At 36.6% G+C, this 18,542-nt stretch overlaps 1 protein-coding gene across 1 annotated transcript; it reads left to right on the forward strand.

Moving 5' to 3' along the window:
• Positions 1-3,987: 3,987 nt before the first annotated feature.
• Positions 3,988-4,870, forward strand: LOC131791232 (uncharacterized). Its single transcript, XM_059108573.2, has 2 exons — positions 3,988-4,188; positions 4,464-4,870. Exons 1-2 carry the CDS (start codon positions 4,174-4,176, stop codon positions 4,818-4,820), a joined length of 372 nt encoding a protein of 123 aa, XP_058964556.1. The 5' UTR covers positions 3,988-4,173; the 3' UTR covers positions 4,821-4,870.
• Positions 4,871-18,542: the final 13,672 nt, after the last annotated feature.

Consider the following 18,542-nt stretch of genomic DNA (forward strand, 5'->3'; position numbering starts at 1 on the left):
TGGAAAATCTTGCACCCTGCGCAATGCATGCGCATTAGCGATTGAGTGGTGCACTAGGATTGGTATATGAGAGAAAGCGGCTACGAGTTCCTCTAAAACAAAATGATTACCCCAAGTGTATTCTGAAATAAATTTAGAAACCAGTTTAAATGATTGAAAACGGGAAACACGATTTCGAAAGACGTCCTGTCACGGATGCAAAAAGGAGAGATCATTTGTCACGTATTACAATCGTACTGCAACTTTTCATCTTATAATTGTGTTTATGTCTGCCGATATTTAATACTTTTAGGAAGTTCTCTCTTCGGCAAAACTGTCTAAGTCTTTCAGTTGTTACTTGTTACACTTTCGAAAACCCACCCGTGGAATAAAATGAAGTCTAAAAAACCAAACATCAACTTATTGGAATACGTGGTTTAGCTCCCCGTTAAAAAGATTCCTTTTCCATTTTCGCATTCAGCTCATGCTATTTCAGAAAATTGCATTTCATCTATGTGACACTGTTTTACTGTAAATCATAAGAGCACTAGTTTGGTAAATATCATTGATTCTGCTTTTTATCACTGATCGAATTTTAATTGACGATTCGTGTTACATATGTCCATTTTCGTGCTGATGTATTCATTTTCTCGTAACATCGTGAGGTATTATTATTGCCAATGTCTTCCAAGCGTTCTATCATTCACCTGTTATCATCTGATAGTCATATAATGTAATGGTGGACATTCTCTCTGTTTCTTGTCAAGCACCTTCAAATCAGTTTGATATCACACAATCTTTTCTCTTCATAGTAGCTCATAAAACATCAAGAATAACATACTATGAAAACAGTTTTTTTCCAATTTTTCAGCCAAGAATAACAAGATTTCACGTGAACTGTTGAAAGTAATGAAAAAAAAAAACTATGCTAAAGGCGGGTGAACTTGATTTTCATTCCTCGAGCGATTCAACGTAGAATTTCTCCATGCTGTAGGAAAGGAAAGAGTACTGTAATTCAATAAACCAAACGGGTTTCTGTAAGTGACAATCAAAAGAAATTCTAATCCATCACCGAAACTGTACATTTTATAATTTAAAACATCAAGAATAACATGCTATGAAAACAGTTTTTTTTCCAATTTTTCAGCCAAGAATAACAAGATTTCACGTGAACTGTTGAAAGTAATGAAAAAAAAAACTATGCTAAAGGCGGGTGAACATGATTTTCATTCCTCGAGCGATTCAACGTAGAATTTCTCCATGCTGTAGGAAAGGAAAGAGTACTGTAATTCAATAAACCAAACGGCACCATATAATTGGCTAAATGCTAAGGAAGTAATTTACTTTACAAGGATCATTAAAGGAGTAAAATCTTAAAAAAAAATTTTCCTGCTGGGGTTTCCTGGCGCGCCACTGCGAACACAACGAACCTCATGTATAAGGCTGCGAGAAAATAAAAAAGGACGAGTAGAAAAAGTTCTTTACTCACAAATCTCTTTTACAATCTATGACTGATTTTACATCTCGTGTCTGAAGCAAGAGTTGGAAATGTAAATACAATTTAATGCGTTACGAGAAGAGGTATTTCACTCGTTGGTAATTTTATTCCTAAATTCGTTATTTATTTTTAATTGAAACATCACGGGATTTGAGGACAAACACCACCGAGACAAACACAACATCGACGTAAAAATTACCAGTCAACCGAACGTGCACTTATGATGTTTAATTAAGTTAGGGTTGGTTGGTCATCTCAACAGGAAAACCATCTTTTTTTATTAAAACAAACACTGCTTTTTCATCACGACTTTTCGCGGTTAACGTTCAATTAAATCTGCAAAGGAAAAAAAATCAAGACAAGTAAATTTAATTATGTCGCAATTCAAAATTAGTTTGTCATAAGATGAAAACGCACAGTCTGAAATGAAACAACTCCCAAAAAGAGACAGAACCAAATTAAAAAAAAGGAAAGATTTTACCTTCAGATAACAACAGTCCAAATAGGACTGACTACCCAAGAGAGACAGAACCAGGTGAAAAAAAAGGAAAGGTTCTGCCTTCAGATAACAACAGCCCAAATAGGACTGATTACCCAAGAGGGACAGAACCAGGTGGAAAAAAAGGAAAGGTTCTGCCTTCAGATAACAACAGCCCAAATAGGACTGACTACCCAAGAGAGACAGAACCAGGTGAAAAAAAGGGAAAGGTTCTGCCTTCAGATAACAACAGCCCATATAGGACTGACTACCCAAGAGAGCCAGAACCAGGTGAAAAAAAAAGGAAAGGTTCTGCCTTCAGATAACAACAGCCCAAATAGGACTGACTACCCAAGAGAGGCAGAACCAGGTGGAAAAAAAAGGAAAGGTTCTGCCTTCAGATAACAACAGCCCAAATAGGACTGACTACCCAAGAGAGGCAGAGCCAGGTGGAAAAAAAAGGAAAGGTTCTGCCTTCAGATAACAAAAGCCCAGACAGAACTGACTACCCAAGAGAGATAGAACCAGGTGAAAAGAAAAAAGGAAAGGTTCTGCCTTGAGGTAACAACAGCCCAAACAGAACTGACTACCCAAGAGAGGCAGAGCCAGGTGGAAAAAAAGGGAAAGGTTCTGCTTTCAGATAACAACAGCTCACATACGAATGACAAAATCGGGGAAAAAATTCAAAATGAAGGTTCTTCCCTCACGGAGATAAGTCAGGTAACTAAAGACTGATTACCTGAGAGAGTGGGTAAGAAATAATAAAAGAACGAGAGCATTTTTAGGATTCTGCTTTCGAAACTGCGAAATAGTACAGTACGATTAGTAAGAAAACACATTAACCTGCCAAGAGCGCGTCATCTTATAGGGAAGGAATATTTGAGCTGTGATGTCAGGGTTCATTCCATAATTAGTTCATCTTGCTCATGTTAGGTTTCAACAGTTGGATAATACACCATGTGATTTTAAGCATCTGTCACCTAACTATCACAGAAATAATGCAGAAGTAAAGGTAAACCTTGCTTTGCTGATTAAATGGTTTGGGCATCATCATTTTCCGCTCAAAGGTTATTAAGCTCTAGACAGAAATTATTAGGCATACAACCTTACCTAAAAGCCAAATTGGACAGGCCAGCGAGTAGAATTTCTTTCTCGCGAAGTAATACACAGTTAAGACCTTACCTTAAGGAAAGAACGATGACCCCTTTTCGCAGATACCGCCGGATACACTCGTACCTTCGCACAGAATTTTCGCGGGATAAGTTCCCGCGCTTACCTGATGATTGGGACTTACTAAAATGATATTTTATACTGAAAGAGCTCCTTAGTATGGACGCCAAAAAAGTATTATCAAAATATCTACCCAATCGTTTCAAGTGTTAAATGATACTCTTGTATCTCCAGAACATACTGCAGTCGAAATCTCTCTAGAAAACAAGGTCCTTACCGAGCGGCTCACCGGCCTCCATGCTGACTTAGAGTCAAAGGTCTGATCAGAGTGAAATATAAGTTGGCTAACACAATTTAATTTTGGTATTGTCGTGACAGAACAGATAATCGCTCTTTGCGTCACAAACCAATAAATCTGTAGATCACGGACAAAACATGCTGGGTACAACAACTGTTACTTGATAGTCATGTCACGCACTACAACCACGCTATCCTCAAATGCCATGACACACTACGGCTTAGCTAAGCCGTTCTTGTCGCTGAATCATTCTTCAATTATGAAAATTGCCATTCACGCCATGAAGGCGTAGTTATTTCCAAAGAGAAAATTGTGCAAAAGAGTCCTAAATTTACGTAGCACTCCTAACGCGCAAGCCGCGCGGATCCTCGCGCCTGTTTACATTTTAATTGTTAACTTCAATTAATTTCACGCTCGAAGCAAAACACCTCGTTTTCACTTGCTAATTGAGCCCTCTCGCTTTACTTTGACAAGCCTATGGATCATTTTACGCATCCCTGGTGAGAATTCTTTTCTTGAGCAAAGCTCGTCATGAGAACGGGAAAAAGGATGGAACATTGAGCAGAATAGGAAAACGGATAAAGATACTAAGGAGGAAAAGCGGTAGTTTCCCAATTTTAGATATTTACTTCAGCGCCAAATTAGGAACACTCAACTGAATAAAAGAGGGAGAAACATCACTCGGCATCAAAATCAACTTCAGAGAGAAAAGAAACAAGAAGAATTCAAGAGATACTAAGGAATTGAGTTATGGAGGTTTACAAGGTAAAAAAATTAACCGTGGCTATTGTAAAACGTTTTTATAGAATTCAATAATTTCTTTATTTTTAATTCCCCAGTTAGGTATTTTATTTTACATGGTTTTACTTGGCAACATGGCAGACTTTCTGATCTTTTCTGGTTGAATGATTTAGAAATATTCTTGAAATGTAATAACAAGAAAGAGCTTTTTTAAAGATGTTCATTCTGATGCAGTTTAACAAAGTCAATTCGATTATACGATGTTAATAATAATTTGACAAATGACCTCTACATTCTAGGTTCTCGTCGTTATTCTCGCAATTTATCTTCACCGTGGAAATTGCCGGGCATCTGCATTAAACAAAATCGTCCGCAGAATTCAAGATGGCGGAGTGCAGTCCAAGCTGAGTGCTGCCACATGGGGACAGAAGAGGTCCCCTGGTTACGAGCCCGGTTGTTACACTGGTACACATGCGTCACTCACTTTGCCAAGCAACAAAACAGTAACTGTTCCCATTTGTAAGACAGTAACATCCTACAAAACTGCATGTTTCAGTTCGATGGCAAACAACAACAACCAGAGGAAATGTGTTCGTTCCCATATGCTCACAATGGAAGGAGTCGTGTATAACACAGCTTGTTCATGTGCACCATAGAACTCTTAAAAATCCAACTTTTTGGACTCCTTTATGTAGCAGGGTCTGTCAGGAACACAATGACTATAATTGTATCGAGCAGCAACTGCTGTTGAGAACTGCTGCAGTATTTATCATTATGTCATGTATGTGCCTCGTATTTATTTGTATGTATTTATAACCTTATCCAAATTCAAGAGATACTTGATGGCCTGCCCTGTCAACCGTTTTCACAAAACCGTTAATAAAGTTTTCAAATCCGCAGTTGTTATATTCCGATTAATTTTACTGGATCAATTAAATATACTGGTTAGGGGAGTGCCGTATCATTGTGTTGTGTTCTTAGGCAAAACACTTTACTCTCACAATGTGTATCCCCACCCAGAAGTTTGTTTGATTATATATCGGTGAATTATCCTGCAGGGAAGCCGGACGAAATGCTGGGGAGTTACCTGGTAACGTTGTGATTAACTGGCATCCCTTCCAGGGGCGAGTAGTAACTTTTCTTGTCGCCTCATGCTACGTGGGAACAGGGATAAGCTCCGGCTATATGGGCCACTTAATTAGCTCGAATACAAACTTAACCTTTTTTAATGATACATGTTATTATATGGCAAATGAGTCTTAAGGCAAATTCGAGCGTTCTGATTGGTTCTTGCTTGGTCCATATTTTGCCATACGATCCCATATATATAAAAGCTTCAGTGCAACGTAACGTAACTGCGAAATGTAAGCACATCAAAATTTTTATTTATCCAGTATTCAGCTGGTTTGTAAAAAGTTGATAAAGCTGTCTTTCATTTTCCTGCAATTTGATAGATTTCTTAAAACAAGCGTTGAAGTCTGATTGGTTGTTGTGACTTAGTAAAGCTGTCTCATTGGTTAGATGAAAGATGCCATTTTGAGCATAAAATGGTGCGATTCGTGAATAAACATAAAAAATTTCAGCATGTTTATTGGCTGAGAATACGTCATTTATTCGAAAACAGTATAGAAAGTTGAAATTGAGTGCAGAGAGTTGAAATTAAATTGATTGACAGGTAAGTCAGGAAAGCACAACAAAACAAAATGGCGGACAGATGAGGAGTAAGTAACAACGTTTTAATTCCGAGTTTGAGAGAGAATGCTAAAAACAAAAAAAAACCCAACAAAGAGAAAACAAATAGCTTTAATTCTGCCGTTCAAAATGGACAAGGAGGTCCAGAATAACATGAAATTCTCGAGGAGTACTACGCATCAGTTGGTACGATAGACAGTGAAGATTACGAGCGAGCAGCTTTCGTGTAAAAGACTACAAATTGCACATGCCTTATGGGCTCGTGTAATTTGGTTAGCCTATGAAAAATTTAAACGTGATAATTTATCCGAAATTGCACTCGAAATCATGTGTATACTTATATTAATACCTTACATGCAAACATTTCAGCATGCTCATCGGCCGAGAACATTTCAATTAATCGCAAATAGTGCAGAGAGTTGCAATTGAGTGCAAAAAGTTAAATTTTATCGAATGGCAAGTAAGTCGCGAAAACACAATAAACAAAATGGCTGTGTCATTCACTGAATAACATCATCTTTCACTAAAACGCCACCAGGCTTAGAATTTACCCTCTCTATTTCCAGCATTACGCAACGATATAAGCACACCAAATACAACAGACGAAATCTATCACAAAAACTAGACTCCACATTCACAAAGGCGGCGAAAAGAGCAAAATCACGAAAATCTATGCTCTACAGAGTTTGCAGTCAAATAAATTTTAAAAAATGCCCCGCAATATAGCTATCTTTGCACCAAAACTGTTTATCTTCAGAGTATTCCTCGAAGTATTCCGTCATTTGGTTATGTGAAGAACGATTTGATACAAAAAGTAAAAAAATATGACATACTTTATTGATCCAATAATAGGGTCATAAATACATACATATAAATAAGAAACATGCATGATACAATGATAAATACTACAACAGTTCTAAATGGCAGTTGCTGGTTGATATAACTATAGTCCTTGTGTCCCAGACACATTGTAGAGTTAAGTTTCTAGCTCTAAGCATTCTATGGTGCACATGAACAGGCTGTGTTAAACGCCACTCCTTCCATCGTGATCATATGGGACGGAACACATTTCCTCTGGTTGTTGTTGTTTGCCATCGAACTGAAACATGCAGTTTTGTAAGACGTTACTGTCTTACAAATAGGAGCAGATACCGTGTTGTTGCTTGGCAAAGTGAGTGACGCATGTGTACCAGTGTAGCAACTGGGCTCATCACCAGGGGACCTCTTTTGTCTCCATGCTGCAGCACCCTGCGTGGACGGGACTGCGCCATTTTCGATTCCACGCATGATTTTGGTGAAAGCAGCTGCCCGGCAATTTCCATAGTGAAGATAAATTGCGAGGAAAACGACGAGAACCTATAATACAGGATCCATTGTCAATTTATTTTCAACCATATTTATAGCCAATTGCATGGGGCCGAGTAAGATTAAGGATTAATATTTCACGCGCGTTTCAGAAGTTCCAGAAATTGCTCGAGTCGCGCAGCGACGTGGGCAATTTCTGCAACTTCTGAAAACACAAGTGATATTAATCCCTCCCTTTTACGAGGAAACGAGCCATTGCTTGTTTATAATATAAAGGGCAATTTTTATTTTCTAAAGAAGATCAACGCACGTTCTAGGAAGCTTGTTAAGTGTTCAATTAGAGTCAAAGGACTGTAAAACGCAGGAGTCAGCTGAATAAAATTCTATTTTTGTACAACAACGGTAAAGCAATGAAAGCAACCCTGCTGGAAAACATTCGCCATCAGTGAAATCATAATGATTTTCTAAATTTTTGCACTTTCCCAGGGCAATTGACGAAGTTAAGGAATAATGCCCTTTGTCTTAGGCAATCAGCATTTTTGTAATTTTGCGCTCTAAGTTACAAATATTGTAATGATATTCATGGTTAAACTTCAACCTAAAAGAGATCTGAAAAAACCCTGTTTTTTTATACTTTTGAAAAAGATTTCTAAATTATTTAACCACAAAATTCAGAAAAGTCCGCCGTGTTTCCCGGTAAACCATATCAAAAATACCTAACTGAGGAATAAAATTGAATGAATGAAGGAATTCCTAGAAACACGTTTCACGATAACCATAATACATTGTTTTACCTTGTAAAACTCCATCAATTTCTTAGTATTTCTTGTGGCTTCTGTAAAGAGTCTTCACAACTTGTTTCTTTTCTTCTCTGAAGTTGATTTTGATACCGAGAAATGTTTTTCTTCCCACTTATATACGATTGAGTGTTCCTAATTTGGTGCAAAAGTAAATGTCTAAAATTGGGAAACTACCGCTTTTCTGCCTGAGACTCTGTATCCGTTCAAGATTCCATCCTTTTTTGATTACAGTCTCAATGATGGGTAAGAATTTCTTTGACTGATCCACTGACTGAAATTTGAATGTCTTTTTTTAAGAAATTCGTAGGACTCTGTTTGGAAACTGATTTGATAGGATCAGCAAATAAAATTGTTCTATTTTAAATGAAAGAAGAGTATCAACGGCACAAAATTTTATTGTTAGAAATCTGTTTGGTTAATAACTATTTTATGATTTCTTTTCCTGTATGAGAAGCTGCTGCGTGGAGAGATTTTACGTTGCATAAAACTAGGAGAGAAAACAAGTTCATTAGCTTTTGGTTCTATTTGTTCATCAATTCTATCAGTTAACACAAAATCCTTCTATCATTGACCAAAAATTTGAAAACCATTTTCGTGGCATATTACTCATTTCACTAACTACTATCAGAGGAAAAAGGTTGTATCATACCGAAGTTATTTGAATAAGTCTGAAAAGAGTCAGAGAGAATGTTTAGAATCACGTCATACGACTATCAGATACTAACGAGTGAATGACGCAATTGTGGGAAGAAATCTGGAGGAATGATACCTTTAAATCTACTAGGATATAATTACAGCAGCACGAAAACGTGCTTAAGTAACATGAATCCTTGATTAAGATTTGTTTAGTGATAAATGCATAATCACAATTACCGAAACAGCGCTATAGTGATTTATAGTAAAACGGTGTGAAAAAGTGTCACAAAGATGAAATGCCATTTTTTGGGATAGCATAGGCTGAACATAAATAAAGGAATACGAATAATTTTGACAGGGACCTCAACCCCGCGTTTCAACCAGTTGATGTTTGGTTTTTTTAAGACTTCATTTAATTTAAGCGGGTTTCGAAAGTATAGCAAGTAAAAACTGGAAGACTTTGATATTTTTGCTAAAGAGAGAACTTCCTATAAGTATTAAATGTCAAACATAAATACAACACTACTAAGAAAAGTTGTGATACGATTGTGATACGTGACAAATGATCTCTCCTTTTGCCATCCGTGACAGGACCTCTTTCGAAATTGTGTTTCCCGTTTTAAATCATATAAACATTGCTCCAAATTATTTCAGAATATATTCGGAGCCCAAAGTGATAGAAATGCTTATGTTAGAGGAACTGATAGGTGCTCTCTCTCAAATACCGCTCCTTTTGCGGCACCTGATCGCAGGCTCATACACACTGTTTGGAGCACATTACTTTAAAGTTTCTGAGCATGTGATAGAAAGAAAATGATGTTTTAGTCCGCTTGTAATTCAGCCTATGCGGTATAGACGAAAACAGTTTTTCACCTCAGTGTCGGTGGAAATGCTTATCTGGTTATTGTGTTTTTATGTCATCAGTTTCTTGCCTGTTCGCTCCATCTCTGCCACTTTATCGTGGTTATTATTATTCGCCGTTGAATATGTATTTAATTACAGCATTTGAAATGTAGTACCATGTGCTAAAATGTGTCATTTTTTCAATTCTGTTGTGCTACAGTTTAGTTTTTCAGGTAAAATATTGTATTTGAAATAGTAGTTTTGGGGAATTTGCTAGTTTTGTCAACGTGTGTTGAAAGTTGTAAGTTGATATGTGGACGATTTGATGACAGGTTAAAAACCTCTTCATCTTACTTATATTCTAATGAGGTAAAATCAAGCCCCTCATTTTCGTGTACGTAGATTTACCATGATACATCAGAATTTTTTGTGCCGAAAAATAGAGAATTGTGAGCGCTTCACCATTCATTCATCAGTCTGACAGAGTGGAGCGAAGGACAGTGCCGTGTCAAAAAAAATTGAAAATTATCCTAATTTTAGACGTGTACTGTTGGGGCTTTTCTCAGGCCCTAGAAATCGTTATAAAACAGCGCAATGTATGCGATAGAAGCTGTTAAAGGTGTCGATTAAAGGAAAATGTTTCTTTCTCAGAATGTAAAAATTGTATTTTAAGGTAAACTCCACTGGAGTTGATTAAGTCAAATCTTTCATATCTATTTACCTTTTAGCCCTTGTTATTGTTAGCTTATACCACAACACAAGTTAGTTAATTAGTACAGAGGCCATGTTCCCGGAAATCGCACGCGCTTAGTCGCCTGATTACGGGATTTTTATGCGCAGTACAGGATACGTAAGGAAATACTAAGGAATCACCTTAAGGATATGGAGGTTACGTGCAGGCGACAGAGAAAGAAAGTCAGCAATTTTTTTAATATGGATAAGTTCGTAAATATACATATATATAAATATAAAACGTACAAATGGTACAATGATAAATATTGCAATGTTCGATTTAACTTTTGTCCTTGTGTTCCAGACACATTGTAGAGTTAAGAAGTTTCTGGCTTTAAATATTCTATGGTGCGCATGAACAGGCTGTGTTAAACGACACTCCTTCCATCGTGATCGTACGGGACGGAACACATTTCCTCTGGTTGTTGTTGTTTGCCATCGAACTGACACATGCAGTTTTGTAAGACGTTACTGTCTTACAAATCGGAACAGATACCTTGTTGTTACTTGGCAAAGTGAATGACACAACTCTACCAGTGTAACAACTGGGCTCGTCATCAGGGGACCTCTTTTGTCTCCATGCAGCATCACCTAGTGTGGACGTGACTCCACCATCTTGAGCTGTACGCCCCATTTTATTAAACCCAGTTGCTCGGCCATTTCCACAGTGAAGGAAAATTGCGAGGATAACGATGAGAACCTTGGGAATATAGATCTTTTATCAACTTATTATCAACAGTATATGTCTTACAATTGATTTGATGGTAAAACTGCAGCTGAATGATGATCATTAAAGTACTTTTTTTCCTTCCAAAAGTGTTTTTACATTATTTGACCAGAAAAAGTCAGAAAGTGTTCGTTGTTGCCATGTAAATCAATTTAGAAAAATATCTAATTGTGGAATGGTATTTAAAAATGAATAGGATTCTCATGCATACGTTTAACAAGAATTAAGGTACGTTGTTTTACCATGTAAACTTCCATGACTCAATTCCTTAGCTAATGTTTCTTGTTAGCTTCTGCAAAAAGCCTTCACAACTTGTTTTTTTTTTTCTTGTATAAAGTTGATTTTGATGCCGAGAAAAGTTTCTCTTCCCTTAAATACAATTCAGTGTTCCTAATTTGGCTCTGATGTAGATATCTAAAATTGGAAGACTACCGCTTTTCTTCCTGAGTTTCATGTTGTTTTGGTACAGTTTCGATGATGAAGTAGAACTTCTTTGATTTATCTTATAACAGGAGTTTAAAAACGTCTTTCTAAAGAAATTTATCAGAAATCCGTTTGGAAACTTATTAGATAATACAGCAAATAAAATTGTTCTATTTAAAGAGATAAAGGAATGCTAATAGCATAACATTTTACTATTAGAAACGTGTTTGTTTTAACGAATCCATGAGCACATGGAGAAATTCTATGTTGCATTGCAGGAGAAATGAAAATCATGTTAATCCTCTATTTGTTCATTTTTTCTTACAGTTCACACAAAATCCAGGTATTATCGACTGAAAAATTGAAAAAATATTTTAAAAAGTTCATGAAGTAACACTTGGACGAAGCGAACATAAATAAAAGGAATTCTTTATTTGCTCAGTGATAAGTGCAGAATAATATCAACCAAAACAGTGCTATAGTAATCTACAGTAAAACAGCCTAAAACAGTCTCACATAAATGAAATGCCATTTTCTTGGATATCATGAGCTGAACACAAAAGGAGGAAAACGAATGTTGGGTTTTTGAAACGTCATTAAAGGGGGTTTTCGAAAGTGTAGCAAGTAAAAATGGAAGAATATGGTAGCTTAGCCAAAGAAAGAACTTCCCAGAAGAGTTATAAATGATACTGAAGAGAAAAGTTGTGATACGACTGTGATACGTGACAAATGATCTCTCCTTGACACCGTGACACGGAGGACCGTCTTTCGAAATCGTGACTCCCGTTTTGAACTATTTCAACTCGAATCTAAAATCATTTCAGAGTATATTTTTACGTCATCAGTTTTTTGCCTGTTTGCTCTATCTCTTCCACTTTATCATTGTTCTTTTTTCGCAGTTAATACATCACTACAGCATTGAAATAGAGTACCAAAAAATTAATGGTTAAGTGTGACAAATTTGCAATTCTGTTGTTCTGCAGTCATAAGCTATTATAGTTTTCCATTTTTTACTTGCTACACTTTCGGAAACCGTCTTTAATGACGTCTGAAAAACCCAACATTCGTTTTCCTCTTTTTGTGTTCAGCTCATGATACCCCAGAAAATGGCATTTCATTTATGTGAGACTGTTTCATGCCGTTTTACTGTAGATCACCATAGCACTGTTTTGGTTAATATGATTCTGCATTTATCACTGAGCGAATAAAGAATTCCTTTTACTTAAGTACGCTTCGACCAAGTGTTGCTTCATGTACTTTTAAATTTTCTTTTCAATTTTTCAGTCGATAATACCTGGATTTTGTGTGAACTGTCAAAATGAATGAACAAATAGAGGATTAACATGATTTTCATTTCTCCGGCAATGCAACATAGAATTTCTCCATGTGCTCATGGATTCGTTAAAACAAACACGTTTCTAATAGTAAAATGTTATGCTATTAGCATTCCTTTATCTCTTTAAATAGAACAATTTTATTTGCTGTATTATCTAATAAGTTTCCAAACGGATTTCTGATAAATTTCTTCAGAAAGACGTTTTTAAACTCCTGTTATAAGATAAATCAAAGAAGTTCTACTTCATCATCGAAACTGTACCAAAACAACATGAAACTCAGGAAGAAAAGCGGTAGTCATCCAATTTTAGATATCTACATCAGAGCCAAATTAGGAACACTGAATTGTATTTAAAAGAAGAGAAAATTTCCTCGGCATCAAAATCCACTTTCAAGAAGAAAAAGAAACAAGTTGTGAAGACTCTTTGCAGAGGCTAACAAAAAAAATTAGCTAAGGAATTGAGTCATGGAAGTTTACATGGTAAAACAATATACCTTAATTCTTGTTAAACGTGTGCTTGAGAATTCTTCTCATTTCTAAATATCATCCCACAATTAGATATTTTTCTAAATGGATTTGCATGACAACAAAGAACACTTCCTGACTTTTTCTGGTCAACTGACTTAATGAATCATCATTCAGCTGCAGTTTTACCATCAAATCGATTGTAATATATATGCTGTTGATAATAAGCTGATAAAATATCTATATTCTTTAGGTTTTCATCGTTATGCTCGCAATTTTCCTTCACCGTGGAAATGGCCGGGCAACTTGGTTTAATAAAATGGGGCGTAGAGCTCAAGATGGCGGAGTCCCGTCCACGCTAGACACGTCCGCATGGAGACAAAAGAGGTCCCCTGATGACGAGCCCAGTTGTTACACTGGCAGAGTTGTGTCATTCACTTTGCCAAGCAACAACAAGGTATCTGTTCCGATTTGTAAGACAATAACGTCTTACAAAACTGCATGTTTCAGTTCGATGGCAAACAACAACAACCAGAGGAAATGTGTTCCGTCCCGTACGATCACGATGGAAGGAGTGTCGTTTAACACAGCCTGTTCATGCGCACCATAGGATATTTAAAGCTAGAAACGCCTTTACTCTACAATGTGTCTGGAACACAAGGACTAAATTTATATCGAACATTTCAATATTTATTATTGCATCATCTGTACGTTTCATACTTATATATATGTATTTTTAAGAACTTACCCATATTAAAAAAAAATTGCTGACTTTAATTCTCTGTCGTTTACACGTAACCTCCATGTCCTTGAGGTGATTCCTTAGTATTTCCTTACGTATCCTGTACTGCGCATAAAAATCCCGTAATCAGGCGAATAAGAATAAGGCAAAAAACTGATGACGTAAAACTGCAATAACCAGATAAGCATTTCCACCGACACTGAGGTGAAAAATTGTTTTTGTATATACCACATAAGCTGAATTAAAAAACGGACTAAAACATCATTTTCTTTCTATCAAATACTCAGAAACATTAAAATCATGTGCTCCAAGCGGTGAGTGGGCGTCTGCGATCAGGTATTGTCCAGGGAGCGGTAAATGAGAAAGAGTACCTATTACTTCCTCTAATACTATAAACATTACTTTCTCTTTGGGATCTGAATATATTCTGAAATAGTTTGGAGCAACGTTTATATGATTTAAAACGGGAAACACGATTTCGAAAGAGGTCCCGTCACGGATGCCAAAAGGAGAGATCATTTGTCACTTATCACAATCGCCACAACTTTCCTTCGTAGTATTGTATTTATGCCGGACGCTAAATAGTTTTAGGAAGTTCTCTCCTTAGCAAAGCTACCGAGGTCTTACAGTTTTTACTTGCTACACTTTCGAAAACCTCCTTGAATTCAATGAAGTCTAAAAAACCAAACATCATCTTATTGAAACACGGGGTTTAACTCCCTATCAAAATTATTCGTATTCCTTGTTTTGTGTTTAGCTCATGTTATTTTAGAAAATGGAATTTCATCTATGTGACCCTGTCTTAGACCGTTTTACTGAAAATCACTGTAACACTGTTTTGATAAATATGATAATGCATTTGTCACTGAACGAATATTTATCAAGGTTCATATTACTTAAGTACGCTTTCGTGCTGTTGTAATTATATCCTCGTAGATTTTAAGGTAATATGACTTTCAATTTCTTCCAAGAATTACGTCATTTACTTGCTATTATCTGATGGTCATATGACATAAATCTAAACATTCTCTCTGTCTCCTTTCAGACTTATTCAAATCATTTTGGTATCATACAACCTTTTTCCTTGATAGCAGCTAATGAAATGAGTAATATGCCACAAAAATTGTTTTCAATTTTTCGGTCAATGATAGAAGGATTTCGTTTTAACTGTTAGAAGTAATGAACAAATAGAATAAACAGCTGATTAACTTGATTCTCCTTCCTTGTGTGATTCAACATAAAATTTCTCCACGCAGCAGCTTCTCATACAGAAAAAGAAACTATAAAATAACTATTAACCGAACAGATTTCTGACAATAAAATGCAACGCCGTTAATACTCCTCTATCCCTTAAAATAGAACAATTGTATTTGCTGATCCTATCAAATCAGTTTCCAAACAGTCTTATGAATTTCTTATCCCTCATCGAAACTGAATGGAACCTTGAAAGGATAAATAGACCCAGGAAGAAAAGCGGTAGTTTCCCAGTACAAACGGTCCTTACGGATCGTATGGCAAAATACGAACCAAGCAAGAACCAATCAGAACGCTCGGATTTGCCTTAAGACTTACTTCTCATATAATATATATCATTAACAAAGGTTTAGTTTGTATTCGAGCCAAGTGGCCCATGTAGCCGGAGTTTACGGTGGCCCATACAGCCGGAGTTTATCCCGGTTTCCCGCGTTGCACGAGGCAACAAGAAAAGTTATTACTCCCCCCTGGATGGGATGCCAGTCCATCACGAGGTTACAAGGTAACTCCCCAACATTTCATCCGGCTTCCCTGCAGGATAATTCAATGATATATAATCAAAAAAACCCTTGGGTGGACAGAAGCATTGTGAGAGTAAAGTGTTTCGCCTCGGAGCACAACACAGTGATACCGCAAGGCTGTAAACCTGGACTTTCCAACCTAGAATCCACCGCCCTAACCAGTGAGGTCAACATGTTTAATTGATCCAGTAAAATTACTTGGAATATAACGACTGCGGATTTAAAAACTTTATTGACGGTTTTGTGAAAACAGTTGACAAGGACGGCCATCAAGCATCACTTGAATTTGGATAAGGTTATAAATACATACAAATAAATACGCGGCATATACATAATATAATGATAAATAATGCAGCAGTTTTCAACAGCAGTTGCTACTCGATATAATTATAGTCAATGTGTTCCTGACAGACCCTGGTACATACACGAGTCCAAACGGTTTGGTTTTTAAGTATTCTATGGTGCACATGAACAGGCTGTGTTAAACGCCATTCCTTCCATTGTGACTATCTGAGACGGAACACATTTCCTCTGGTTGTTGTTGTTTGCCATCGAACTGAAACATGCAGTTTTGTAAGACGTTATTGTCTTACAAATAGGAACAGTAACTGTTCTGTTGCTTTGCAAAGTGAGTGACGCATACGTGCCAGTGTAACAACCGGGCTCGTCACCAGGGGACCTCTTTTGTCTCCATGCGGCAGCACCCAGCTTTGACTGGACTCCGCCATCTTGAATTCTACGGACGATTTTGTTTAATGCAGGTGCCCGGCAATTTCCATGGTGAAGATAAATTGCGAGGATAACGACGAGAACCTAAAACATCGAGATCCTTTGTCAACTTATTAACGACATTGTATAACACAATTGACATTGTTAAACTGCATCAGAACGAACACCATCAAAAAAGAAACATTTATTGTTATTACATTTGAGTAATCTTTATAAATAATTCAACTAGAAAAGATCAAAAAGTCTGCCATCTTGCCAGGTAAAACCATGTAAAATAAAATACCCAACTGAGGAATTAAAAATAAAGAAATGATTGAATTCTATAAAAACGTTTTACAATAGCCATGGTTAATTTTTTTACCTTGTAAACCTCCATAACTCAATTCCTTAGTATTTCTTGTTGACTTGTTCTTGTTTCTTTTCTCTCTGAAGTTGATTTTGATGCCGAGTGATGTTTCTCTCCCCTTTTATTCAGTTGAGTGTTCCTAATTTGGCGCTGAAGTAAATATCTAAAATCGGGAAACTACCGCTTTTCCTCCTCAGTTTCTTCATCCGTTTTTCGATTCTGCTCAATGTTCCATCCTTTTCCCCGTTCTTTTAGTACAGTTTCGATGATGGATTGGAATTTCTTTTGATTGTCACTTGTAGAAACCTGTTTGGTTTATTGAATTACAGTACTCTTTCCTTTCCTACAGCGTGAAGAAATTCTACGTTGAATCGCACGAAGAATGAAAGTCTTGTCCACCCGCTGTTTAGCCTAATTTTTTTCATTAATTTCAACAGTTCACGTGAAATCCTGTTATTCTTGGCTGAAAAATTGCAAAAAACTGTTTTCGTAGCATGTTATTCTTGATATTTTATGAGCTACTATGAAGAGAAAAGGTTGTGTTTGATATCAAACTTATTTGAAGGAGTTTGACAAGAAATAGAGAGAATGTCTACCATTACATTATAAGACTATCAGATGATAACAGGTGAATGATAGAACGCTTGGAAGACGTTGGGGATAATGATACCTCACGATCTGACGGGAAAATGATTACATCAGCACGAAAATGGACATATGTAACATGAATCGTTGATTAAGATTCGTTCGGTGATAAAAAGCAGAATCAATGATATTTACCAAAATGGTGCTCTTATAATTTACGGTAAAACAGTGTCGTATAGATGAAATGCCATTTTCTTAAATAGCATGAGCTGAATACGAAAAGGGAAAAGGAATCTTTTTGACGGGGAGCTAAACCACTAGTTTCAATAAGTTGAAGTTTGGTTTTTCATACGTCATTAAAGCGGGTTTTCGAAAGTGTAGTAAGTAAAAGCTGGAAGACTTTGATAGCTTTGCCAATGATAGAACTCCCTAAGTGTCAAATATCAGACAGACGATTGTGATACATAACAAATGATCTCTCTTTTTGACATCCGTGTAGGGACCTCTTTCGAAATCGTGTTTCCCCTTTTCAATCATTTAAACTGGTGTCTAAATTTATTTCAGAATATATTTGGGGTAATCAGTTTTTTTTTAGAGGAACTCTTAGCCGCTTTCCCTAACATACCACTCCTGGTACACCACTCAATCGCTAATGCGCATGTATTGCGCAGGGTGCAAGATTTTCCAGTTTCCTATCATTTTACAGAAATGAAAAGAGAATTTTTTTGTTCCACTTATAATTCAACTTGTGTGGTATTTACGAAATAATACGATTAGCTATTACATATATGACGTCAGCATTAACAATATTTTCTTTATTACAATACAAAACACAAATATTTTATGTGGCCGGGATCTGCACAGTACTAGATGAAAGATGAGGCCAAAATGAAATAACATCAACAATTCACTCGGCTGTGCCTCGTGTGCCACTTTTTTGTTCTCGCCACATTTTGCCGTCATCTCCACGTGATCTATCATTGAACCGACGCAGGGCAACAGAATCTGTTTATTAAACAGTTATTTATCTCAGTGTCGGTGGAAACGCTGCTGTTTTTTTAATTTTAACGTTAAGTTTGTTTCATGTTTCATATTTGCTCTATCTCTGCCACTTTATCATTGTTATCTTTTCGCTGTTAAAGATGTAGCGGCTTCATTACAGCATAGAGTACCGCGTGCTTTAATGTATCAAATTTTCAGTCGTGTTGTGCTACTGTTGTTGTTGTTGCTGTTTTTTTTTTG

Source organism: Pocillopora verrucosa, chromosome 8, assembly GCF_036669915.1.
Source record: "Pocillopora verrucosa isolate sample1 chromosome 8, ASM3666991v2, whole genome shotgun sequence".
Classification (NCBI taxonomy): domain Eukaryota; kingdom Metazoa; phylum Cnidaria; class Anthozoa; order Scleractinia; family Pocilloporidae; genus Pocillopora; species Pocillopora verrucosa.